The following is a 27,557-nucleotide window of genomic DNA, read 5'->3' as shown; positions in this document are numbered from 1 at the left end:
AGTGAGGAAAGATCAACTATTTAAAATAAAATAATTATTTAATAGGGAAATAAACCATATTCCTATTTCACATTTTCCATAAAACAATTGCTTATAAAATGCAGTGTTATATCAAAACTTGAACCTTAAAAACTTTCTTATCCTTCTAAATCTTGTGTCCTTAATTGCATTTTATTTTATTTATTTTTAAATCATTTTATTGGGCGCTCTTACAGCTCTTATCACAATCCATACATCCATCGATTGTGTCAAGCACTTTTGTACATAAGATGTCATCATTTTCCAAATATTTTCTTTATACTTGAGCCCTTGGTATCCACTCCTTATTTTTCCCCTCCCTCCCCCAACCTCCCTCAAACATGAACCCTTGATAAATTATAAATTATTTTCATATTTTACATTGCCTGCTGTACACTGTCTCCCTTCACCCACTTTTCTGTTGTCAGTCTCCCTGGTGGGGGGAATATGTTGATCATTGTGATCAGTTCCCCTTTGCTCCCCCACCTTCCCATTCCCCTCCTGGTATTGGTACCCTCTCTCATTATTGGTCTTGAGGGGTTTATCTGTCCTGGTTGCCCTGGGTTGCAAGCTCTATTCTGTACCCAAGTACATGCTCTGGTCTAGCAAGATGTGTAAGTTAGAATTGGGGTCATGATAATGGGGGACAGGAAGCATTAGAGAAATAGAGGAAAGTTGTATGTTTTGGCAGTGCTATACTGCACCCTGATTGGCTCAGTTCTTGTGACCCTTCTGTAAGGGGATGTGCAATTGTCTACAGATGGGTTCTGGGTCTCCGCTCTTTCCTTCCTCTCATTCACATTGATATAATTTTTTGTTCTGGGTTTTTGATGCCTGATACCTGATCCTATCGACATCTCCTAATCACACAGGCTGGTGTGCTTCTTCCATGTGGGCTTTGTTGCTTCTCAGCTATATGGCCACTTGTTTATCTCAAGCCTTTAAGACCCCAGACTCTATATCTTTTGATAGCCGAGCACCATTATCTTTCTTCACTACATTTGCTTATGCACCCATTTTGTCTTCAGCGATCATGTGGGGAAGGTGAGCATCACAGAATGCCAGCTTGTTAGAACAAAATATTCTTGCATTGAGGGATAACTTGAGTAGGGGCCCAACGTCCTTCTGCTGCCTTAATACTTAATCTTTAAGTATATTCAGATAGATCGATGTCCCTATCATTACATATAAATATATTTACATATATACATGCCTGTATTTAGACCTCTGTAAATGTCCTTTGACTCCTAGTTCTTTCCTCTATTTCCTTTTACTTTCCTCTTGTCCCACTATCATGTTTGGCCTTCATTCGGGTTTCAGTAATTCCTCTCAGCTACATTGCCCTTGATCAAGCCCCATCAGACATCCTACACCCTCCTCACCATCAATTTTAGATTATTTGTTGTTCCCTTGTCCCTGAGTTTGACACCCCTCATTCTTTCCTCCGCCTCACCCTCTTCCTTGTCACCCTGGAAACATCGGTCCAATTATTTTCTTCTCCAAATTGTTTATCCCGCCTATCTTATCTAGATAGACCTTCAGAGACAGCAATAAGCACAAAAATAACAAAATAAAAACAACAACAAACAAAGGCAAAAAAAAAAAACAACCCATAAATAGTAATTGACCTTTATGAGTGTTTTCTGGTCCAGTCTGATGGGGTGCCATGCCCTGGCCCCAAAAATCTGTTTTCTCTCTTCCCCAGGGACTTTATTGCTTTGCTCCCCTTGCTGCTCTGTTGTACACCCTTAGTGTTTTGCCCCAGTGTGGTGGGGTCAGATTGGACTCAATTACTGCACTGTCTCCAGTGTTGTACCCTGTAGCACAATGGGTCAATGAGGGGCATTGTAGATCATGGTGGGCTGGCCCTCTGCTCCTCTTTGTGCACTGGCTGCTCTGAGCAGGAAGATTATCCTAAGGGTTTGGTGGGGCCAGTCTGTGTTGCTTTAAACATTTTTAAAGAAAATACAGAAAATGTACTCATGGTTTTCAAATATGGACAATCCTCTAAACAAGACAATTTAATGTCTCATAGTGAAAGAAGTGACTAATAAAATATTCTGAAATTCAAAAGTTTTTAATAAATATTGTCAAAATAAACAATATTAGAAGATAGGAAATCATGTATGAATATGGCTTAAAGTCGGGAATGTATAAGGAATTTACATAAAACAATATGAAAAGCAACTTAGAACAGAATTAAGAGCAAAATATGTAAGTAAGCATTTTCTAGAAAGGTAATTAAAATGGAAATTTTGTAAAAGATAGCAAGTAATAAGAACTGAGTGATATAGTTCTACAACTTTCCCATCATATTGGCATATTATATGAGAGAAATAATATTAATGGTTCATGATAAATAACCAATTAGAAAATACAATTCATGCTTCAACTGCTACTGGGCATCTCGAGAGCATCCAAAGGAAGACATTTACACATCCCATGATCTACTAACTCCAACTTGTCAGATACCTTGGAATACTCATGGTTATAAGGTTGTGTGTGCAGCACTATTTTGCATAGATTGTTATATCAAATTGTATTGTGTATACTCAAAGGAGCCATGCTGGTAAAGCTTCCAACTGGCAGCAAAAAAAAATGCACAGTTCATAGCCTCTGGATGAGAAAATCTGCTCATCTACTCCTATAAATAAATTTATAGCCCAGAAAACCCTCCTGGGCAATCCTACTGCTCAGGGTTGCCGCGAGTCAAAACCAACATGACAGGATGTACCATCATGGTACCAAAGAGTGTATCTCATTATTAACTTAGTTTACAGTTCATTTATATGTACACGTATGTCTCTGTATTTTTGGTTTCATTTATTTGTGATTTTTCTTGAGATGTGTCCATCTTATTAAGATGCTTATTTCTTTCTTGCTTTATAAACTCTCTTTATTTAAAAAATGATAATGCTACTTTCCTGATCACATATTTTGAAAACAGCTTTTCTTACTGTATTGGTTTTGTTTCTATGCCTCTGACACCTCTCTATAAAATATTTTAATCCATGCATCATTCCTCAGAGCCTCTGTGAGCCCCTATTCATTAGATAATCAATCCCAGCTTTACTCCCTCCTGCCTACGGTTCCCTTCCCGGTCCCGGTGATTTCCTAGCTCTCACAAATTTGGCTGCCGGTATATGAATGAAGTTTTACCAGCACTGGCTCTGAACACTGAAGAGATTGTTGCCCAAGGCTAAAACAGGAAGTAGGAATATGTGAAAGAGCTGATAAGCAGCAAGGTTCAGCTGCAAAATAACTAAGCCCTAAAAAGAATGAAATGGAGAGAGAAAATGTACACCAACTTGGGAGACCCCAACAGGAGCACAGTGTCACTATGGGTCACAGTCAATTTCTGCCCAGGCAGGTTTCCCGCTCTTACTGTCCAGTGTAGAAAAAGGATCTTGGGAAGTGTGTGTGCGTGTGTGTGCGTGTGTGTGTGCGTGTGTGTGTGTGTGTGTGTGTGTGAGGCCTAACTCAAATTTGTCTTTCAAGTCTGATGTTCTCTATTAGTCTTTCCTCCTTTCTTGTAATGGGACTGGTTTATCTCACTTCCAAAACAACCGTTTGCTGCAGGCTGAATATGACTCATGGTGACCTCATGTGTGTCAGGGTGGAACAGTGCTTCATAGAGTTTTCAATGCTGATTGTTCAAATCACCTTTTCCAGATGGACTGCGATTGGCTAACTTTCTATTACTAGCTAACCTGTTTGTACCACCTCCATTTCATTCATCTCTAAATTGCCCTGCCTCTTCTGTGTATATTTTTCTGTGATAGGCTTCTTTCTATGATAAGCTCCTAGAAACGGGGCTGATGTCTGATCTCTCTAGGGGCACCTTATCAAAGAGGCACATGGGCCATAGTATTCTGGTCCCTCGTTATTTTGAGTGGGATTGCAAAGATAGTTTATTTTATTTTAAAATCAAGGTAAGCATTTTTTTAAACCGTTTAACTTGAAAATATTTTAACATGTAGTAGAAATACAGTTACCTTTATCCTAATGTAGTTGTAAAATATAATTTTAAATGCCTTTTATTTTTTTAGAGCATTGGTTCTCAACCTTCCTAATGCTGTGACCCTTGAATACAGTCCCTCATGCTGTGGTGACCCCCAACCATAACATTATTTTCATTGCTACTTCACCACTGTCATTCTGCTACTATTATGAATCGGGCAACCTCTGTGAAAGTGTCATTCGATCCCCAAAGGAGTCTCAACCCCCAGGTTGGGACCTGCTGCACTAGAGGAAGGGACCTGTGAAGATAAAAGGGAGTGGGTCACAAAGGTCAGAAAGTGCCTCTGGATTACCCTCTGGAAGCGCCTCCCGCTGGTGTTTGGTCACATATTTCTGGACCCTTTGGTGAGATGACTGTCCTTGAAGGACTGAAAAACTTCCACTGGGACCTCTACAAGATTTCGGCACCCACACTCTCTCTTTCCACCCCCACGTGGTGGCTCACGCATGACTTTAGACTCTAAATGGTCTTTCTTTTTGCTACTAAACTCCAGTTGTCCAAGTAACAGCTGCCAAAACCCAATAACATTTCTTTCATTCAAGAACTTTATATTCCTGTATCAATGTCAAGACTTTAGGAAGAGAAGTCATAAAACCGTCTATCTGTACTGTTTCATTTCTTGCTTTTAAGAGTGAAAGTGAGTATTATATTTAATGGAGATCTCTTTTTAGTATCTATTCAAATCAAATGCATGCTCTTTACGACTTGGTGATTTTATTCCTAGTAATTTGTCTGTTAGGTAAGTCCACGTGTCCTGGGATTTGTGTCTAAATATGCTGTTTGCTGCATTGTTTGAGAAAGCATACAATAAAAGAGTTTATTTTTTATTAATTAAAGTGATTAAATATGTTATAAGGTAATATAACTTATTTAACAAAACAGAATTAAATCATTAAATTAGTGTCCATCTAATTATATGGGAGAAATACAAGAAATATTACTAAGTGACCCACCATATCAGGCAAAGAATGGCATAGATTATATGACACATACCAGGTTAAAAAAAGCATATGAACACACTCATATGTATATGGTATATACCCACATATTTTATATATAGTATATATGCAATCTATAATATTGCATATTACCCATAATATTATGCATTATACACATATATCATCTCCATATGTAATTTCAGATGGGATGCATAGCACATTCATAAGCGCTAATAACCCCTGGATAAGTGGCAAAAAAGAGACTTTGGTATTTAATTTTATAATTGTCTTTATGGTTTGGATTTCTAAAATTGCCCTTGATATTTTCATAATGAAAAGAAAAAGGAAAGTTAAATAAATTTCTACCTGTATGGGAAAACAAGGGTTTTGGTTTTCACACGTCAGCTGGCAATCAGTTCCTCCCCAGAATGCAGCTTTACTGGTGCTTTGAGGTGTGAATGCAATGTCATGATCAATATATTGTCCCCACACCATCAGGAGATCGGAATATTGGTCATCTTCTGTAACAGCCTCATTTGAAACTTGAATAATTTGTCTTGTCACTTCCCGAACCTGGGGAAGAGAAAATCAGTTTGCTATGATACAGGAAAGCCACAGTGTAGGCAGAAAAATGACGACACTGTGAGATCATAAATTTTATAGTATGAGTCACATTCACAGAGTTCATAGAAAACCTCTATAGGCTCTACTCTGGGAAGGTAAACATTTTAGATTTGAGTCAAAGCCATCCTGTCATTTGTTTGTGATATTTCCATTTAGTTTCTATGAGCCTTAGGTTAAAGAATTCTGGTGGTGGAGTGGGTGAAGCTTTAATCTGCTCGCTGCAAGGCCAGCAGTCTGAGTGCACTAGCTGCTCTGTGGAGAAAGGTAAGGCTGTCTCCAGCTATGATTTACCGTCTCAGAATCTCTGTGGAATATTTTTACTGTCTCTTAGGTCACTCTGAGTCAGAATCATCCAGTTGGCAGTAGGTTTTTAGGCAAGGTTTTATTAGCTAAATACATATAAAAAGTGCTGATTTTTCAAGGTTGTTGTCAGAACTAAATAAAGTCCATTACAAAATGGCTTACCACTGTTATGATACAATGCATGAAGGATGGAGCCTGGCCTTGAGCCATTGAGAAGTACTCCTAGGCCCTGGAATTTATCAGCATTTGCTCAGATGGATTTTAAAATCCGTTGTAGTCAGAGACTCTTTTTACCCTTCTTTTATTATTTTTTCTTTTTGGACGCTGATGTCTACAGTTCTAACTTATTAGAACTAACTTATTCTGTCCTAAGGCCCCATGGGACAGAATATAACTTAAGGTTTCTGAGGTGGTGAATCTTTATGGGAAGGGATATCATCATCTTTCTCCCATAGAGTGGCTTATGGAGACACTATACTTTCCTGGAGGTCAGCAGCTTAATTAATAATCCACGACGGCACCAGGGTTGTAAGGACTTTGGGTCAGAACGGACTCCATGGCGGTTGGTTTTATTTTATTCACCCTTGTGCTTGGGGCACAGATAAGTGGCTTCCACTATCAGGTCTAGATGGGAAGGTTTCTGCCCCGGGATTGATTGTACCCAGAATCTCCTCAGTAATTAAAAATATTGAAAAGATGAGATTTAAGGATTCAGACTTGATGAGATTTCATACTTCGGATGTTATTTGTTGTTCGGGGCCATCAAGTCAGTTCTGAGTCATGGCGAACTACGAAACTCAGCTGGTCCTGCGCCATCCTCATCCTCACAATCGTTCTCACGTTTAAGCCTATTGATGCAGCCGCTGTGTCAATCCATCTTCCACTTTCCCAGGCATGGGATTCTTCTCCAGGGACTGACCCCTCTTGACAACATGTCCAAAATACAGGAGATGATGTCTCATAATCCTGGTCTCTAAAGAGAATTTTGCCATTGTCTCTGCAAGACAGATTGGTTTGTGCTTTGGGCGGTCCATGGTGATTTCAATCTTCCTCATCAGCACCTTAAGTCCAGTGCATGGATTCTTCTTCCGCTCTCCTTACTCAATGTCCAACTTCTCACACGCACATGAGGGCTTTTAGAATCCCATGGCTGATATTTTTGCCTTTCAACATTTTAAAAGGTCTTGTGTGACCGATATGTCCTTTGGTCTCTTGATTGCTGCTTCCATGGGGCATGGCTGTGGACCCAAGCAAGATGAAATCCGTTACAACTGCAATCATTTCTCTACTTATCACTATATTTCTTACTGGTCCAGTTGTAAGGATTTCAGTCTTTACATTGAGTTGTAATCCATGTTGCAGACTGCCATCCTTGATCTTCAGCAGCAAGAGCTTCAAGTCGTCCTCCTCACTTTCAGCAAGCAAGGTGGCGTCATCTGAATGGCAGCGATTGTTAATAAAACTTCCTCCAATCCTGATGTAACATTCTTCTTCATATAATCCAGCTTCCCTGATAGTATAACAATATAGTCATTTCAGACTTGTTGGGGGCTTTGCATGTGAGACATGCTAGTTTTTGAGGACCAGAAAATGGTAACACAGTCTGATTTCCGGTTCTCAAAATACTCACATCTGCCATAAATTAAAAACTTATTCATCCCATCCAAAGGTCCCCAACAAGTCTGAAATGACTATATCAGCAACCAAAAGTCCAAAACCTCATGTGTCCACCTTTAAATCCTTTAAAATTGTAAATGCGTCACTTTCGTGAAACATAGTACTTAATCTGGGTGATTAAGGAGCCTTGGAGGTGTGGTGGTTACGAGTTGATCTGTGACTTCAATGGTGCAATTTTGAACCCAGCAGTCATTCTACAGGAGGAAGACAGGGCTTTCCAGTCCCGTAAACAGTTATGGTCTTGGAAACCAGAGGCACAGTTTCAGCCGTCCTGTAGGACTCTTATGAGTCGACATCAACTTGATGGCAGTGAGTTTGTTGGGTTTTTAAATAAGTGATTAAGCGAAGGAACTGGTGATGGGAAAATTATCCTGGAGTTTCCAAATGGTTCGACCTAGCCTCATGGGTCTGTAATATCTAAAAATCTCTCTTGGCTGGAGTAAGAGTGAGCTGTAGCCTAGATTTACTCCTTTTTAGCTAGCCTAGTTCACCCCATGATGGCCTCATTTCTCATCTTAGTGGAATTTTTATAACTATCTACATTGCTCACAGGCAAACCGTTTGGGCCAGTTAACTCTGAGAATCTCTGCTTATTTGCCTATTAGTGAGCAAAAGACTAATTCTTGCTAACTGGTTAGTCAACAGAGATATGCTAAGGCTAAAATAAAAACAAAACCAAAAAATCTTATTATTCTAGCTGCTTGTTGAGGATTAAAAATTGTTTCCCTTGCTTATCTTGAAACTTGCATTACTATGAAACATTTGTGCATGACTCTCCTAAGTGTGAATCCCAAAGAAGCAAGAGTTGAACCTCTATGGACACCGACTTCAAACATGATTCCCTAAGGAGAGTCCATGATGTTTTTGAGATCCCTGCTGGTGTCACCTTCGAATAAACCCCTCGTTTGGCTCTAACATGGAATTAGTGATTGGCTCTGCTGCTCCGGGGTCTGAACACTTAGTAGAGGTAACACTGTGATGATGGAAGAAAGGCAGAGGAGATGCAAAATTGCTAGCTTGGAAGATGGATGGGTCTATGAGCCAAGAATGTGGAAAAGGCAAGGAAACAGATTCTCCCCTAGCTTCTAGACGGAAATACGGATGCATTGACCCCTTATTTTTAGCTTAGTTAATCTCGGATCAGAATCCTGGCCTCTGTATTGAACTGTCGGATTATCTATTTGTGTTGTTTTAAACCGCTAAGATTGTGGTCATTTTTTGTTACCATAGCTGTAGGAGACTAACATATTCCATATTTAAAGATTCTTAAATTCTGAGTAAAAATAGTCACATAATCTGAGCAAATATAGGTTCATATAAACATAGTCTCTCATAAAATACCACAGGCATTTCACTGTCCAGTATCCAACACAAAATATGTAAAATCATTGCCCCATTTTAGAGATAATCCAAGTGCGACTTAGCGAGGTCAAGTGATTTGTAGAAAATTAAAAGTGGTAGATAAACCAGATAAATTTGGTCTTTCACTTTTAAGAGCAAAAGACCTTACTTAATGTCCACTAATCATTGTTCCTCTCTCCAGGTCAGTGACTTCAATCTTTAGATTTCATTGCTAAACTACACCCCAAGAAAACCCTACCTTACAGGATCAAATGAATGTACATAAAGCACTGACACAGAACTCACCTCTCCTCACTAGTTTGTTCCAGCTTCTAAGAACACACTGGACTTTCACGAATGTTTCTGTTGGTTCTTTTTAGTTCTACCCACAGTATTTATCAAAAGGACAGTTATGGACAGAACGACACTGCTAAATCCTATGCCATCTTAACGATCAGTGGTGTTCTTATTAAATGGCCACCAGAAAAAATTGCTTCTGTCCTGGTTCACTCTGAATATACTTATCAAACAAATTATTCTCTGGAAGCAAATGCTCCATCGTTATCTTTATTTAAATCAATCAATTAATTGATAGGTATCTTCGAATGTACTTAGTCTTGTACTTAACAAATATTTTTTTAAGTTGAAGTGATTGAAAAGAGTTAGATGAATCTTAATTTAAATCTACATTGTTCCTCTCCCTAGTTGAGTGACTTCAATCTTCAGGATTTTCATTTGCTAAGCTGCAATTAGAGGAAATGATACTATCTCATAGGTATGTTGAGAAAAATCAAAGGAAATTATTCACAGCACCTGCCTGGCATACTGAACAAATTTAAAGGGTAGTTTCCTGCTTGCTACCATTAAGGAAAACTATTTTCAGTCGTATTTACTTAGGATCCTAAGGTACAAACCAGGGGCAGAGGGAACCCATTGTACAAGAAGTTGCGATTCCAGCCTCTGGGCTGGCTGAGAGCATCTTCATAGACTGGAGGGAGCCATCTCGCGAGCGCTGTGTTGGCGGCTCCCCATCGAGGTTGGTCTCTGTAGGAAACAAATATGTGCAAAGTTTGAGTTGGCGAAGAAGAAAGGCAAAGATACATTAAGTCTCAACTTGAACTTGAGACAGCACATCATTCTCAAAGAACATAAACGAGGATGGCCCCTGATGACTTTGCTTTGAAGAAATAGTCTTTTAACGCTGGCACATAATCAGGGCCATACAAAAGACTTTCTTAAGAGTATACAGAGTGGATAATTACAAGGCAATTCATTTTCAAAGCTTCACCTTCCATAGACACTCTTTCTCAGCTTGACAATAAACCTGTTTTCAAGGTCTCTTGCCAGTTGAAATCTCTTTTATGCCTTTAGCTTTCGAATAGCCATTCCTCTACTTAATTATTTTTTGGAAAAACATATCTCTCACTCTAATAGAATATAAAATGGTACACTGTCCTGGAGGATAAAAACCTGTGGAGTTCTAAACAAAGAGATTAAAAAATAGTGTTATATGTAAGCATCTTGTAATCAAGGCACCATAAATCCACCTCAGGGGGCGTTATGTCTTTTTCTGTCATATTTATTTTATGTTAAGGATGCACTGCCTGTTAAAAACAGGGTACTTGGGTGCTTGCTGAAACATTCTAAATTCAGAAGTGAGATGGTTGTCAAGGGAACACTTATTAATACACTTATTTGGATTTAAAATGAATGGAGACTTTTTCTGAGAGAAGGTAAGTCATATTTAATTGATTGATTTGACAAGGAGGATGGACACTGCCAACTTAGGTGAAATGGTAACATTTTCTCTAAATAGAATAATTTTTAGTTTCTTGTGCCAAAATATATTTAGAGTGCATGGTATGGCAGAGATGTGTTTGATGTTTTTTGTTTCTTACCAACTATTTCTAATTACATTGTGTCAAATAAGGTGTATCTAGGAGTGGGACAGGCCTACTTGATAGTCATTTGATGTGTCTTGATAGAGATTTGGAGGACTATTTCCAGAAACTGAGTAAATGAAAAAGTCATGGTGGTGAGTAAATCCCTTGGTAAATCACAAGCTTTTCAGTATTGATTAAAAAAAATTAACAGAACCCGATTGAGTTGCTGCTGATAGTTCAATTAAAGTTATTTTAAAGATAGTTCAAGATCCTCTCATTTTCTTCTACATCGCAGGAGCAACTTTGGGAACTGGGTTATATAAGTAGAATAAAACTTATTCCCTTCCCAACTATATATTTTTTGGGGGAAAAAGTCTTAAGCAAATGCATCTATAAATGTGAAAAAAGAAAGGCATGGGACAGCTTTATTCTATATCCTTTTACAATAAGTAGGATAATAATATAGTTTATAATCCAAAGGGTAATACTTTGGAGGAGACAAGAAACTGATACTAATAATTATGCTGAGATAATGTATCCAAATAGGGACTGTCTCAGGGAGTATGGGATGTATGGTCACTTAGTTAATAAATAATAGCTACCTAATGAATGCTTGAGCTAAGGGAGATGCTCACATCCTTTTTGTTCATAAATTAATTTTATAAATTATTGCTATTTTTAATATTTTATGAATATTTATAATATTTCTGCTAATTTGGTCAAACAAGTCTAGTAACAAGTATAATAACTCAAATTTGAGTAACATAATTAACATTTGTCTAAAAAGTAAATTTATATAGTATACATTAAAAATTAAAATATAACTATAAACTAACATAAAATAACTATATTACATAATTTATATAAGGTATTTTAATTTAAATAACATAAATTTAAGATTTATATAGAGTAATACTAAAAAGATATGTTAAAGGAGAAAATAAAATATTTTTAATCCTAAAATATGCTATGCTTGGAAAAATTGAAGAAAATTAGAGTGAGAGTAGAAGTTAAAAAGCAAAATAAAAATAAAATGTTTTCTTTTAGAGAAAAACTCAGAATTTTAAATAGATTGCTTGATACAAAATTACATGTTACATTGGTAATTTGTAAGTTATTTTTTCCCAGTTTTAGATATAAAAATTTAAGACATTCTGCTTGATTTAAATATATATTAGGTATCAAGTTTAAAATTCTTTTGTGGGACTCCTTCTTTTCCAGCACTTTTTTATAGGCATTCTGTAAGATATATCGAAGGACACATAGTTAAACAGATGACCCAAAGAAAGATAAGGGTGAAGTACAGGCAGATACCCAAGAGTTGTGTCCAAATACTGCTCTTTAGTGTTACAGCTCTTTTAGAATTTGTCTAGCAGGTTTAAAAATATAATAATAAGTAAATAAATACAAATGCTGTCATCTAATGCTAGTTAGCCTGCCTATATTCGCCATTTTCTGAGGCATATTTCATGCCAATAAACAATTCTTTTTATTCTGCACAAAATGTGTACTAATAAGCACTGTACTGGTAACTAGAAGTATCATAATAAATAAGGTTGTTATGCTTACAGTGAATGCTCAGATAGGGTGCACAGAGGATAATCAGACAAATATGTAGATACTTTACATAGTATCAGCCCTGAAGAAAACCAAAGTGAGATGATGGAATAAGGAATTATGTGAATTATTCTGTAAGATAGAAGACTTTTTTTTTAGATGTCTTTTCTAAGCAGGTGGTCTATGAGTAGAGGTTAGGTAGGATTTGATATAAACAATGTGATGACCTGGAAGGAAGACAGCCTATGGAGAGGGAGCAGCAAATGTCACAGATCTTTGATTAAGGGTAGATGAGGGTGGGGGGAGGGCGGGTGTGATTTTTCAAGGAACAGAAAGAGGCATTATCATTTAAGTGGCTATTCTAGATATTTATCATCTCCCTGTGTTGTTGCTATGCGACCTCAATCCAACTGTGACCCATAGTGACCTTAGGCCCTCATATCTGTGCATCCTCACAATTGTTCCTACACCCGAACCCATTGTTGCAGCCATTGTGTCAGTCCACCTCCCTGAGGGCCTTCCCGTCCTTTGCCGGCCCTCCAATTTACCAAGCATGATGTCCTTCTCCAGGTATGGGTCTTTCGTGACCACATGTCCAAAGTATGTACGATGAAGTCTTGCCATCCTTGCCTCTAAGGCGCACACTGGTCATACTTCTTCCAGGACAGACTGGTTTGTCCTTTTAGCAGTCCATGGTGCCTTCGATATTCTTCTCCAGCCCCGCAATTGAAATGCATTAAGAATTCTTTGGTTGTCCTCATTCAATGACCAACTTTCACATGTGGATGAGGTAGTTTATGGCCTTCATAATCTGATATCTAGGCTGATCTTGATGCATAGTGTGTCCTGGGGGGAAAATGTAGGGCTGGGAAGGAACGACTCAGAAAACCAGACCAGCCTAGACTTCACATTTCTTTGGATGTTGTTCTAAGTATTGTATTCAAATTTGTGTATAATTCTATTCATCTACTCAACAAACAAGGCATCCTAGTGATAGTGAGGGGTCGTCATTGGGCTACTCACTGTGTAGTTGGTGGGTGAGATGCACATGCTACTCTTTGGGAGAAAGGTGAAGCTATCCTGCTCCCGTCAAGATTTAAAGCCTCCGAAATCCCATTTAGGGTTGCTGAGGGTCAGAATGGAAGAAGTACAGTGGAGGCAAGGATGTCGAGACTTGGACCTCCATACCCTGGACATATTTTCAGGTGAGACCAGTCCCTGGAGAAGAGATATCATGTTTGGTAAAGTAGAGGGGCAGCCCCAAAGTAGGAGACCCTCATCAAGATGGGTGACACAGCGGATGCAGCAATGGGCTCAAGCGTAGGAACAATTGTGGGGATGGCCTATGTCAGGCAGTGTTTCCTTCTGCTGTCCATAGGGTAACCATGGGCTGGAGACAACTGGATGGCACCTAACAACAATCAGAAATGACTTGATGGCAGTGGATACTCAGCAAGCATTTGACAAAGGTTTGCGAGGAAATGGTGGAGACTACATCTAAGGAGGAGAAATGAACGCCACATCTGCCCAATTACAATTGCTATGAGGCAGAAGTCAGGCATGCTTCCACACTCCAACCTTCTTCATCCTATTATGATGAAGACTCTCCCTTCCAGGACACTCCACTCCATGGGGTGGTGGTGGTGGTGGAACAATATTTTGTTGCATTTGGCAGATAGAATTCATAACAATGCTTTCTCTTAGAGGATTTATTGGGGGAAGCTTGCAGGTCACAAAATGAAAGGAGGCAGTTCTTTGTCAGTAATGCAGCACTTCTCAGGAACGCTGCCAGGTCTCTTTCTCCTGTTCAGCTTCTCCTCCACATGATCCCTTGGCTTATGGTTCATTCCATTGTGCATGGTCTGGTTTTCACAGTGATCTCCCCCCCCCCCCCCCGTGATTTCTGCTTCTGAGATGGCTCACACTCATTCTCAGCAGAATGGTAAAATTGACTCATCCCTGAGTTAGAGCCTCTCACACCATATTTGCATGTTACACCTAGTCATTCCATTCGGTGGGAGTTACAAAGATTATGTACATTAGAACAACAACCAGTAGTTTCACTTTGATGACATTTAAAGAAGATGTGATCATTTCTAGTGAAAAAGACAAGCAACTTAAAGTAGTAATTATCATACTCTGAAAGTGCTGACAGCCTAGGGCACCACGGCGGCACAGAAACAAAAGGCGCCAGGGCAGCCTCAGGGCCCTAGAAAGCTGTCCAGACGTCACAATTCTCAACTAAGTCACCACTGTCTCTCTGCAGTTACTCCTGTTTTATTATACCACTCTCTTTTCTAAAATGCCCACATCAACTGCAGGCGAGTATATTTTCCTCATATAGAAGGTATTTTAGATGAAATCTGTACGAGAGCAGACAGCCACATCTTTCTCCCATGGCAGGGCAGCTGGGTTTGAAACGCTGAGCTCACTTGTAGTCGCTCAGTATTTATCCCGCAGCAACACCTGGGCTCTTTCTCTACTTCAATAGCAGAGGTGAGCTCTCATGTGAGCTGCCTCGTAAATCTAAAACTAAAACATGGTAATAAACCCCATGCTTCTTTATTTTTATTAGACAACTAAAATATTCACAGAAACTGTGTATTACCTTGAACTGAATCATAAATATAAGCCAGTAGGCAAAAGAGGAAGGAAAATTACGCAAAGTAAAAATTCACTGCCACAGAGTCAGTTCTGACACAGAGTGACACTACGGTACAGGGCACAAGTGCTCCTTTGTGTCTCAGAGGCTTTACACCTTTCCTGGAGTAGACAGCCTCGTCGGTGGCCTGTGAAGCAGCTGGTGGTCGGAACGGCTGTCCTTGCAGCTAGTCTATAGCCCAACATACTGTGTGGGCCCCTTAAAGTAAGAAATCACAAAGTACCACCCTGTATTCTGAGAATGTGCTCTGAATATATGTTGATATTCACTGCATGCTAGCAGAGCTATTTGAGAACTTAAATTCTCAGGTGCAGTTTGCAAATTTGTATTTGTGTGTGTGATGATTTAGTATAAAAAAATTATGAAAATACTTAGTGATTTAACTATTTATTTAACCTTAAAGTTGAATAAAGTAAGGGTTAAAATTGGAAGGTGTCTGGTCTAATATCCAAGGCCAAAAGAAGTAAATTTACTACTGTTCATAGGTATGATTTCACAGATACATTTATTACTATAACTAACAGTTGAAAATCTAAAGACCAAACACTCAATATCAAAGAATATATATACATATATACTTATTTTATATATATATATCAAGCTATATATATGTATATAAAACTTAGAAAATGACATAGGATTTCAATGGGAACTGTAATAAGATTTTAGATAAAGCAAAATGCACATCAAAGTTGAGTGTAAATCATTTCAAATGATACCACAGATTAATCTAAAGTATTTAAATTATAATAATATTTTCTAACTTTGTACAGTTCACAAGTTACCTTACTGTTAATTTCTTAAACTCTTTACATAGGCCCATGAGTTCTACAGGTTTATCATCTCCATCCATCACAAGGACCTAGAGACTTTCAAAGACTTCTTCAGGGTATCCTAAATATGGCAACAGTTTAGGCTGTGACTCAGGATACTCTCTCTCCAAGGTCAAAAAATCAACACTTCGTGGCATGAAATGTTCATTCCTTCTCCTTTAGACTTTATACACATTATGTACTTAATTAGGAAAATATAGTACAATGGTTGGTCCTTGTGTCGATAACACATGGCTATTAAGTACCCTAAGAGCAAAGTGTCCTAGAAATTTGGGGAGAGGACAACAAGGAGATAGAAATATTAAGTTATTTCCCTTACCCAGGAGTATCTTTTCATATAAAATACAGAGCCAGGGTCAAGTCTCATGAGAAACGAGCAAGTCAGCACATTATCTGTGCCAGCTGTCTTCAGGCAGAAAACTACTTCTGAGCAAAAGATGTCCAAGATGGATTGAGCCAAGTTTCATGGAATTTGAATGGTTAATTGGAAGGCTATAAGGAGGGGAGAGGGATTGACATTGTAGTTCTTAATCATTCTAATTGTACCAAGTTTAAGGTTCAGCAGCTGCTTCAATAGGATGCATAACTAAGTTGGTTTTTAAAAATCATTTTATTGGGGACTTGTACAACTCTTATCACAATCCATACATCCATCCATTGTGTCAAACACATTTGTACATTTGTTGCCATCATTATTCTCAAAGCATTTGCTTTCTACTTGAGCCCTTCATATCAGCTCCTCATTTCCCCTTCCTCCCTGTCCCTTCCCTCATGAGCCCTTGATAATTTATAAATTATTATTATTTTGTCATATCTTACACTGTCCAATGTCTCCCTCCACTCACTTTTCTGTTGTCCATCCCCCAGGAAGGAGGTTATATATAGATCCTTGTAATCAGTTCCACCTTTCCACCCCACACTCCCTCCACCCTTTCGGTATTGCCTCTCTCACCACTGGTCCTAAAGAGATCATCTGTCCTGGATTCCCTGTGTTTCCAGTTCCTATCTGTACCAGTGTACATCCTCTGGTCTAGCCAGATTTGTAAGGTAGAATTGGTATCATGATAGTGGGGTGTGGGGGGAGGAAGCATTTAAGAACTAGAGGAAAGTTTTATGTTTCATCGTTGCTACCCTGCACTCTGCCTGGCTAGTCTCTTATCTGCGACCCTTCTGTAAGGGGATATCCAGTTGCCTATAGATGGGCTTTGGGTCTCTATCCCCACCCTTCTATCTGCCTTCTAATGGGGCTGGGTTATTATATGAATTGTAACTGCCTCACATTTTGAACCTCTGCTCTCTGCTCTACCCAAATCACTGGGATAATTTCACTGTTTCTTTCATGATCGCTCCTAGAAACTTGACATCACTATTTTGTCCTATAAATAAATAAAACCTCCCAGTGCCTGACAAAACAGAGTCTTCATGTTTGATAATCAGAGGGTTAAATCCCATGGAGGGTAGAACTATGTGAAAAGAAATTTCAATTGGAGAGTCACAGGCTGTGCTCCGTGCGGGCCATTCATTCCACAGTACGATGAAAGGTACCCTGCACGCCTGTGAGCATCAGGAAGAAGTAAGGAAGGGGATGTAAGGTTTGAAGGTGTGGATGTGTTGGAGGACTTTGGAGATTATATGGAAAAATGATTTGAATTGAAAAACATTGGGATATAAACTTGAAAAACTTCACATATTTGTAGGTATTTCACAAGCAACAATGAGAAGGCAGTCTTTAAGAATCATGGCTGACTAAATGCTTTTAGAATTCATTTTGTACTATCTGAAAATATACACTCATTTATGTAAAAATGAGTCAAATTGTTTTGAGACTGAATTATCATCATTATTATGAATATACATATTTTAAACAATGTTATATAATCTAGTCAATGAGAATGAAACTGACAAAGTGCTACTAAGAACTATTTTTAAATAAGGGCAACCAAGAGTCAACATATTTAAAGACAAGACTCAAATTTGGCCTCTGCAACAGAATGAACAAGTTGAATGTCTTTCCATTTGCTGGTCTCTCAATGATGCCACATGGATTTAATATTACAGCAAAAGAACTTTATTGCTACTATCATTCACATACTGGGACGTTCTCCAGGGACCATTCAAGAATGACTAGTTAGCAATAGGAAGTGATGCCCCAGGGAGATGTGGTTACTTTTGTACATCTGTAGGGACAGGAAGTGGAGAATAATTCAATTATTAATACTTCATTGATCTCCAGCACATCAAAGTGGCTCAATTTGCAAAACTATATGGGACAGTAATGCATTTAATTAGCTACAATAAGTCAGCTTTTGAAGACTGGAGTGTGCTTTAATAAAGTGTTCACATTTGTTACAGTTGGTTTGTCTTTATTGAAACTCCATAAAGTAGTGCTCGTGGGGAGGAGCTATTTAACTCAATTAAAAATAATGAAATGTTAATTTAACTGCCGAAGCAATGATTTTTTTTCCTGGTTGACTTTTATATTTCAGCAGTTCACTAGCATGTTACAATAGCCCAAGAGCCTTCACAGATGTTTTTTGTGAACATTCAGTGACTGTTCACTTAGCCTTCATAATCACTGTGTTCGCCTATTCAGCAAGACTACTGAGTACAATCAGTATTTCTGGTACCATTCTGGAAACTCCTGACCATTATTCATGTTTCTCGGAGCTTTAAAGAACCTCTATTAATTGTTGTTCAGGGTGTTTTGGAAATACTTCTGCCCCTGATGGGATCCACTTATAGCACTATATCATTTGCTTGTTACGAGATTTGGATTAATGGCAACAATGGGGATGTAGTCATAAAGCTGACAAAAATGAACAAATTGTAATGTTTCTGGAAGACATGTTTATAAGAGAGATGGATCTTTGCTGCCACTGTAGATCCAACTTACTATGATTTATTTAGAACCAACAGCTCATCTCTCCCTGGAAGCAGTCTCTGTGCTGTTGGTACCTTGCTAGGTACTGGCCAGTCTGTTTCAATCTATAGCAGCCCTATATGTCCTATAGGTAAAACTGGAAGAAACACTTCCCAGTTCTTGGCCAGCCTCATAATTATTGCTAAGCTCAAGATCTTTTTTTTAACAATTTATTGGGGCTCATACAATTCTTATCACAGTTCATACATATACATACATCAATTGTATAAAGCACATCTGTACAGTCTTTGCCCTAATCATTTTTTTCCTCCTCTTTTCTTTTTTTACATTTTATTAGGGACTCATACAACTCTTATCACAATCCATACATATACATACATCAATTGTATAAAGCACATCCATACATTCCCTGCCCCAATCATTCTCAAGGCATTTGCTCTCTACTTAAGCCCCTGCTCAAGATCATTTTTATAGCCACTGTGGCAATCCATTTTTTATAGAGTCTACCACTCTTTCATTGACACCATCCGACTAAATGTATTCTTGCAGGTAATGGTCCTTTGGTAACAAGTCCAAAGGTTGTAAGACCATGTCTCACCATCCTCCCTGAGAAGGAGCATTTGGACCCTACTTCCTCCAAGACTGACTTTTTTTTTTTCTTTTGGCAGTCCGTAGTATTTTCAATAATCTTCTCCAGCACCATATTTCAAATACATCAATTCTCCCCCAGTCAATCTTGTCTAGGCTTCTCATGCAAAGAGGCCAGAGAAAATCCTATGGTTTGATTCAGGCCCACTTCAGCCCTCAGCCTTGCAGATGGTTAGTAACATCTGCTTGGCATCAGTTTATTCGTGTGCAAGATGTTGTTGGAGTTCCTGTTTGATGCTTCCAGGGGGGCAACTGGAATCCAAGTCAAATGCAATCCTTGGGAATGTCTACTTTTTTATAGTCCATTTCTGAAAATTTTTGTTTTAGGTTGAGGCATAATCTGTATTGAAGTCCTTTTAACTGAGCTATAATCAATGTATCATACACTTCCATAGTTTGATCACATCATGAAGGGCTGTGAAATCATTGCCACATTAATTTTGGAATCTTTACTACCTCCTTTGACATATTGATGTTTAGTTCCCATTTCCTCCACCCTTTCTGGGACTCCATGCCATCATCAATTCCACTACTGACTTCATAATTCCATACATCCCGGTTCCCACTGTGGATAAATATAGGAGACTAGGGCAGACAACAAACAGGATCCATCAGTAATGGCCATATGAAAACAATAGAAACTTCAAACTAAGAGAAAGCAGAAATTACAACAAATTAGAAAAACTTCCCACTGGGTGCCATAAGGACATGGAATTACAAAATGTTACAATCTAGTCTAAGTACTATGGCTACAATCCACTTTAAAATCCTCTTTGTCTCACTTTTGGGCTATTGATGTTCTTAGCCTATGTATATTGGGGATTCACCGGAGGTTGATCTCACCTAGAAATCCTGCAAATGGAATTTGAGATTCACTATTGATCATCTATAGCTTTCTGCAAACCAAATATTTAGAATTTAAACACTGGTCTATTCTATTCTTTAGGTCTTTGATCCTCATCTCTGTGTCAGTCTGGGTAGACTAGAGAAACAAATTCATAGGCACTCATAAGTATATAAGAAAGAGGTTTATATACAAGAGCAATTGAATGTTGATAAAGCATCCCAAGCCATTCCAGATCAAGTCTAAAAGTCCAATATTAGCCCATATGTCTGATAGCAATCTATAAAGTCCTCTTCAGACTCACAAAACATATGCAATGAAGCCGAATGCAGAAAGATCACAGGCCAGTGGGTGCAAAGTCTTATGGATCCAGTGGTGGTAGAAACATCTCGGTGCTGGCAGGGGTCTTCACGTGGCTCCTCTAGTTTCCAGGGCATGGGGTCCATGAATGTAGTGCCATCTGTCCTGTCAGTAGAGCATCTTTCATGGACTGAATGTTGTCAGTAGAGTCTCCAAGGGAGTGAGTCTTTCCCGCATCCAAGGAGGAAATTCAGGAATTCCCAGCATCCTTAGGGGAAGGCAATGCCCACACACAGGCCTCAATGGCTATTACCGGCTTGACAGACTGGACCTCACCCCTTCATTCTTAATCTTCTCAAGTTACACATTGACCCCAGATTATGTAACTACCACAATCTGTAAATGCTTGAAGTATTTACAGCACAAGATTGTGTCATCTGCCTATCACACATTGTTAGTGACTTTTCCTCCAATCCAGACACTATCTTTATATACTCCACATTCTCAGTGTTATTTGCTAAACATGCAGATACTATGCAATATCCATTATTCTGTTTAAATAGTTGTATTTTTGTCCTTTTAGGTTCAACGTGAGAGTAATCAAGTGTCCTTGGATCTCCATCCTTTTTAGTGTCATCTATGATTAGTTCCTAAAGAAAAAAATCATATCAATTTGAATATGGGGGAGTATGGAGTGGAACTCCAAAGCCCATCTGTAGGCAACTAGACATCCTCTTACAGAAGTGTTGCTGGGAGGACACAAGCCAGTCAGGGTGCAGTGTAGCACCGATGAAGCATACAACTTTCTTCTAGTTCTTTAATGCTTCCTCCCCACCCCCATGCCCCACTATCATGATCCCAATTCTACCCTACAAATACGGCTAAACCAGAGCATGTGCACTGGTACAGATAAGAGCTTGGAACCAGGAATCCAGGACAGATAAATCTCTCAGGACCAAAAATGAGAATAGCAATACCAGGAGGGAAGGGAAAGGGGAACCAATCACAATGGTCTACATATAACCCCTCCCTGGGAGATGGACAAACAGAAAAATGGGTGAAGGGAGACTTCGGTCAGTGTAAGACTTGAAATAATAATAATAATTTATAAATTATCAAGAGTTCATAAGGGAGGGAGGGTGGGAACAGAGGGGGTGATATGAGGAGCTGATACCATGGGCTCAAGTAGAAAATGTTTTGAGAATGATGATTGCAACAAGTGTACAAATGTACTTGACACATGGATGTATGTATGGATTGTGATGAGTTTTATGAGTCCCCAATAAAATGATTTTTTAAAAGATTATAGTTACTATAGAATTAGTGATATCCTGAATTTGAAGAGAAAGAAAATTGTAAACTTCCAACTTGATGAGTACATGATTGCAAGTCTATGACTGATGATGGGAAATTCATTCACTTGAGGTTAGCCAGGTATATCTTCACAATTACTGATAGGTAGGATTAACTTTGTGCCCTATCTTCAAAAAACATTATCAAATAGCATTAACTGCTAGGGGAAAATTAAGCTAATCATGTGCAGAAAGAAACATTTACAGTTAACGCTTAACTCATGATAAAATATCATCTTTTTTTTTTAACACTTTGTTGTTAAGTGGATGGGAGATGGAAGAGATAGACATAGGTCAGGTGCTGTTTGGGCCCAGGACACATGTGATGCAATATTTCATCCACTTCAGCAAGAATTTACTAAGCAGAGCCATAGGGGTGTGAAAATGTTAATTTGGTTTCCAAAAGATACCTGATGTCCTGTCTGGTTGCTTTGAAATGTAGAAAAGCTGAACTCATTTTGTTTTTGGTCTCAGGTTAGCCCTACTTGAATGGAAGCCATTAAAATCATCATCAATCTATTATCAGTCATGATCAAATAGGATGAAGATTTTAAAATCTTCTAAAAGATGAAAAATACTTTTCTCAGTATTTCCCACAAATTTTGAAATATTCATTGTGCTGGTGTTACTTGTAGTAATATAATGATCCTAAATATTTTGTGTACAAGACAGCAGTCACCTCCAAGTTGTTTTCGCTGAAGATTTTACTAAGCTCATGTGGGAGTTTAAGCGATCGCCGACAACCGTACAAGTGCATGTTGTTGTTTTAATCCAACTGCTAGTAACTATATCTTCATGCTTTCTTTGAAGTTTAAAATTCAAAATAAATTCTGAATCACTGACATATTTAGTGTTTAATGATTATTGATTAAAATAGTTCAACTTGGATAAATAGTTCCACAAAACACTGAATTTAATAAGAAGTTTTATTCTGGTAGAACTTCACAAACTATCGCTTATGCTGAGTGACTGCCTGGGCCAAACCATAAGTGGAAAAGAAAGAGAGATGGCAATGAACATGAGTAAAAGGTAACCATCTAGGAAAAAAAATGGAAATAATGTATTCAGTTATGGGACATTATGTCAAGTTAACACTATTTGGATAGCAAGTGTAACATTTAATTTGGATTTCTGGATATTTTTACAGAATGAATATAAGGAATTATATACCAAACTGTGTTATACTCATGCATATTTGTGGGTTCTGGTTTTACTTTCAGAGTTTATCATTTCTGCAATGAACTGATGGATCTTCAAACCATAAGGGACATAGAAATTGTTGCCCATAAAAGTGGCTCAGTGCAGAATTATCACAGTAAAGAGAAACTGGCATTTTGGCTCCTTGGTAAGATTGTGTCCCAGAAGCAGCAAGCCTGATTTAATGTGCTCTGTTCGTGAAGGAGACATATTTGGCAAGCCAGTGTTAGACAGATGAACCCAGTAATGGGCTGAGTCTGTGTTACTGTCTGTATGGAAATTTTATTTGTAATCTTCATCCAACAATTTTGGTTGTAAGGAAATCGTAAGGGGCCAAGTTCATGACAACTTATCATTAACTTTATATTTTGCCTGTGCCATGAAAAATTTTGCTATAATTTTGAGATGCAATCATATTAAAAAACCAATCAAGTCACAGCTATTTAATTGAAGAAGTCTTTAGTGACTGCCTTCATGGGGAAAAGAAACCACGTTGAATGATCATTATGATGCTCCATGGTTAAAGGCTTAGGGCAAGAATCAAGAGGTCTACATTGTGAGCAATAGATTTATGAGGGTAATTATTTTAATACTTAATATATTTGGGTTGTAGATTTTGAGCACTGAAATTTACAAACTGTACATCTCAACAACAAACCTGCTAGGAACATGTAATTCCATTTCATGGATGTGGGGAAAAAGAAGTATAGAATGAGTCTGTGAATACTCAAGTCATTCACTAGCAAACCTGGCAAGCTTGTGATAGTAGGCTTTTTTGCACTCTTACTACTGAGCTCTCATAATTGCTTTGCTTCATGAGGCTCCTGCCAGGGCTGGGACACTTACGATGCTAATGAATCCAAAGATTTTCTACCCACTGACCTGAGATTGTCCTGCATCTAGTGTCTCTACATATTTTTCATGTGTCAGAAGAGGACTTTATAGATTGGTATCAGACATATGGGCTAATATTGGACTTATGGATTTGATTTGGACTGGGCTGGGATGTTTTCTTAAGGTACAATTACCTTTTATATATAAACTCTCTCTTATACACATATGAGTTTCTATGAATTTGTTTCTCTAGTCTACCCAGACTAACACATTATGGTACCAGGAGTCGGGTACCAGAGAAACAAATCATAAAGATGGAGAGTAGATATTCGTTTGATTTCTGCCTCATGGTAGTGTTTCTTCTTTGAATAGCCAGAGGTCAGATATAGCCATCCAGTTTACTGGGTTGTTTTCTGAGAAAAATATGGGAAGTTAAAGTTTGGATTATTTTGTTTACTTGTTGCCTTTGTTTATTCCTGTGTGAAATGGTAAAATTAATGTTGTTAATGTATATTTTGAGCTCAGGAATAGTATCTGATTCTACTTTGTACTGATATCTTCTGCTTATTATTATTGATATACGGTTTTATAGAAATGATTTGGGGGTGTATGAAAATAGAGAGCTTGTCATGCCCTGATGCTACAGGACAGCCAGGTACAGACACACCAGTCAGTACCACTCCTCAACATACACACACACACACACACACAGTGGTTCTCATCCTGCTGTGATTCTCTGAGCTTGCCAGGCATTGGACACAAGTTTGGCAGAGGCTTCTGCAGCTGCGGCGTAGGAACCTAGGCCTTTGGGGTTTTCCCACTGCATTGTGCCTTCTCCTTACACAATCCTCCCCCAAATCCCACCCTCTGTGCTCTGAGCAGTGGATATGCATGCTAACAGAAATAGCGGACCCTCCCTCCCACTGGCCTACCTGTGGAAAGTGCCCCTATCCAGGAACAGATCACCCAATCCCCAACCCATCCCCTAAATACACTCCCCTGCTCTCAGGCCAACAATTTCCATCAGATCACAGCATTCACAGCTGCAAAAAGCGCCTAAGGAGACCTGAGGGTGGCAGGAACACAAAGCATAGGCCAAGGCGAGAGGGAAACCTCAGCAGGACAAAGGTGAAACACAACCCCTCAAGGCAGTTGGCTATAGGCAGCCTACAAAAACACCAACACCATTATCCCAAAGAGAGTCCAGGTCTCAGACACCCAGGAAAATGGCACCTAGTTCCAACAAAGCAACCATAAAAAAAATGTAAACTGCTTCTACAGCTGCAACAAAAAAAGAGAAACAAAATAGAGTGCCAGAGAACAACCTGGTACTAACAGCAGTCATAGAAAAGGCAGACAACCTCCCACAGAAAGAAATCTTCAGAATGCTGCTTAGAGTCATACACGACACGAGGAAAGTATTACAGAAGGATGAAATGATAGAGGAAATAAAGGCCATGCACCAAAGGGAAATGCAAGAGCTAAGGGGAGAGACAACAAAAACCAATAGCAAACTCATAGACTTTTCCCAGTGAATGGAGGAGGCTTAGAACTGCACCAGTGAACTAGAGGGCTCACAAGCAGAAATTAATAAACATGAGAAAAAGTCTATCAAGTCCATCAGAGAAACTGAAAAAAGCCTCAGAGCTAGGTCTGATGCTATGAGAAGGAACATCATCAGAATTAATCGATAACCAGAGGAATGCACATCAAGGAAATTAACATCCAAAATAGTGATGGAATGCTTGGAGGAAAACTTCTGTAGCTTAATGAATAAAAACCAGGCAACCATCCAGGAGGCTGAAAGAATGCCAGCTAGAATGAATCCCAATAAGAAGTCACCAAGACATACAGTTAAACTATTCAACTATGAGGAAAAGGAGAGAACTATGAGAAAAGCTAGGGAAAAACAGGCAACCACATATTAAGGCAAGCAGATAAGAATATGTTCAGATCTATGAGCAGACATTATGAAGAACAGGAGAGAGTGGAACTACATATTCTGAAAATTTCAGGAAAACAACACAAACCGAAGAATACTCTAGCCAGCCAAATTATCTATCAAAGTTGATAGAGAAATGAGAGTCTTCCTGGACAAGGAAAATCTCAAAGAATATGCTATAAAGAACCCATCACTACAAAAGATCCTCACCGACCCAGTGTGGGCAGAAGAACAACACTCACCAAGCACATATAAGAGACTGCTACACAGAACAACTCCACCCAAAGACCATTAAAGGAAAAACAGCCTCCAAGATGACACTGGCTCAATGATGGAAAGAAAGCAAGAATGAATCACAAACATACATGCACAAACCATGAGGAAAAAAATGGAGGTAGGAAAACACCTAACACAAGAGGGATAAAATGACATCACAGAATCCACAGATAGATGGAATAACCCTGAATATCAATGGAATGAACTCGGGCCTTAACAGATTGGTTTAGAAAATACACAACCCTGCGATTTGCTTCCACAGGTAACACATCTTAAGATTACAGACAAAAACAGGCTAGGAATCCAAGGCTAGGAAAAAACATACCAAGCAAATACCAATTCAAAGAAAGCAGGAATTTTAATCCTAATCTAACATAAAATTGATCTCAAAGTAAAAAACATAAAAAGAGGGACATTATATAATGCTCAAGGCAATCATATTCCAAGAACAACTAAGCATTCTAAACATTTACTCGCCAAACAAGTATTCTGTGGAATATGTCAATCCAATGCTCCAAAAGATGGAAAAAGAAATCACGGCCTCAACAATTACAGTAGGTGACTTCAATACACCACTCTGTGAGAAAGTAGATTACTGGGGAAAAAACTCAACAAGGATGCTAAACACTACAATTAGACAATTTGACCTGATAGATATCTACAGAGTTATCCACTCAAAATTTTTTTTAAATCACATCTTTTTTCAAGCCCACATGGCCTGTATTCAAAAGTAGACCACATGCTAGGGCATAAGTGTAATCTGAGCAAATTTAAGCACATTAATACCATACAGACCTCTCTCTCTGACCACTGTTCCATAAGGCTGAAATCAACAAACGGAAGATGAAGAAAACAGGGGCAAACAATTGGAGGATGAATAACTCTCTATTGCAAAAGAAGTGTGTTCTGGTTCAGATCAGAGAAGAAATTAGGAAATGTCTAGAAACCAATGAGAATGAGCACATGACTTACCAAATCTTATGGGACACAGCAAAGCCAGTTATCAAAGGAAGTTTCATAGCAATACATGCACCCCTGAGAAAGGAAGAGAGACTCAAGATTGATATGCTGGCTCAAATTTACAACAACTAGAGCAGAGTCACCAGGACAATCCTATTAATAGCAAAAGAAATTATAAAAATAGGGTTGATATTCAAGAGAGGGAAAATAAGAAAACTATGGAAAAATAAATGCTGCTAAAAGTTGTTCTTTGAAAAGATAAACTGAATTGACAGACCACTGGCAAACCTAACCAAAGAAAGGAGGGAATCAATTTCAATACCAAGAAGAAGGGATGAAAGCGGGGCTATTACAACAGACCCTAATGAAATCAAAAGGATAATTACACAGTACTACGAAGGATTGTACTCCAATGAATTCAACAATTTGGAAGACATGGACAAATTCTTTTTTTTGGGGGGGTGGT

At 38.5% G+C, this 27,557-nt stretch overlaps 1 protein-coding gene and 1 pseudogene across 1 annotated transcript in view; one reads left to right on the top strand and one right to left on the bottom strand.

Moving 5' to 3' along the window:
- Positions 1–27,557, bottom strand: part of TPO (thyroid peroxidase) — a 235,949-nt gene that overhangs the window by 94,939 nt on the left and 113,453 nt on the right. The window contains exons 5-6 of the mRNA XM_075557175.1: positions 9,837–9,966; positions 5,344–5,550 (exon numbers count right to left, since the gene is read on the bottom strand). Of these exons, the coding sequence (XP_075413290.1) occupies positions 5,344–5,550; positions 9,837–9,966 (337 nt within the window). The remainder of the gene's footprint in view (positions 1–5,343; positions 5,551–9,836; positions 9,967–27,557) is intronic.
- LOC142455769 (U7 small nuclear RNA) lies at positions 12,148–12,187 on the top strand (annotated as a pseudogene).

Source organism: Tenrec ecaudatus, chromosome 8 (assembly GCF_050624435.1).
Source record: "Tenrec ecaudatus isolate mTenEca1 chromosome 8, mTenEca1.hap1, whole genome shotgun sequence".
NCBI lineage: Eukaryota > Metazoa > Chordata > Mammalia > Afrosoricida > Tenrecidae > Tenrec > Tenrec ecaudatus.
Note: the sequence above shows the minus strand (reverse complement) of the source record. Positions and strands in the feature narration are given on the sequence as shown.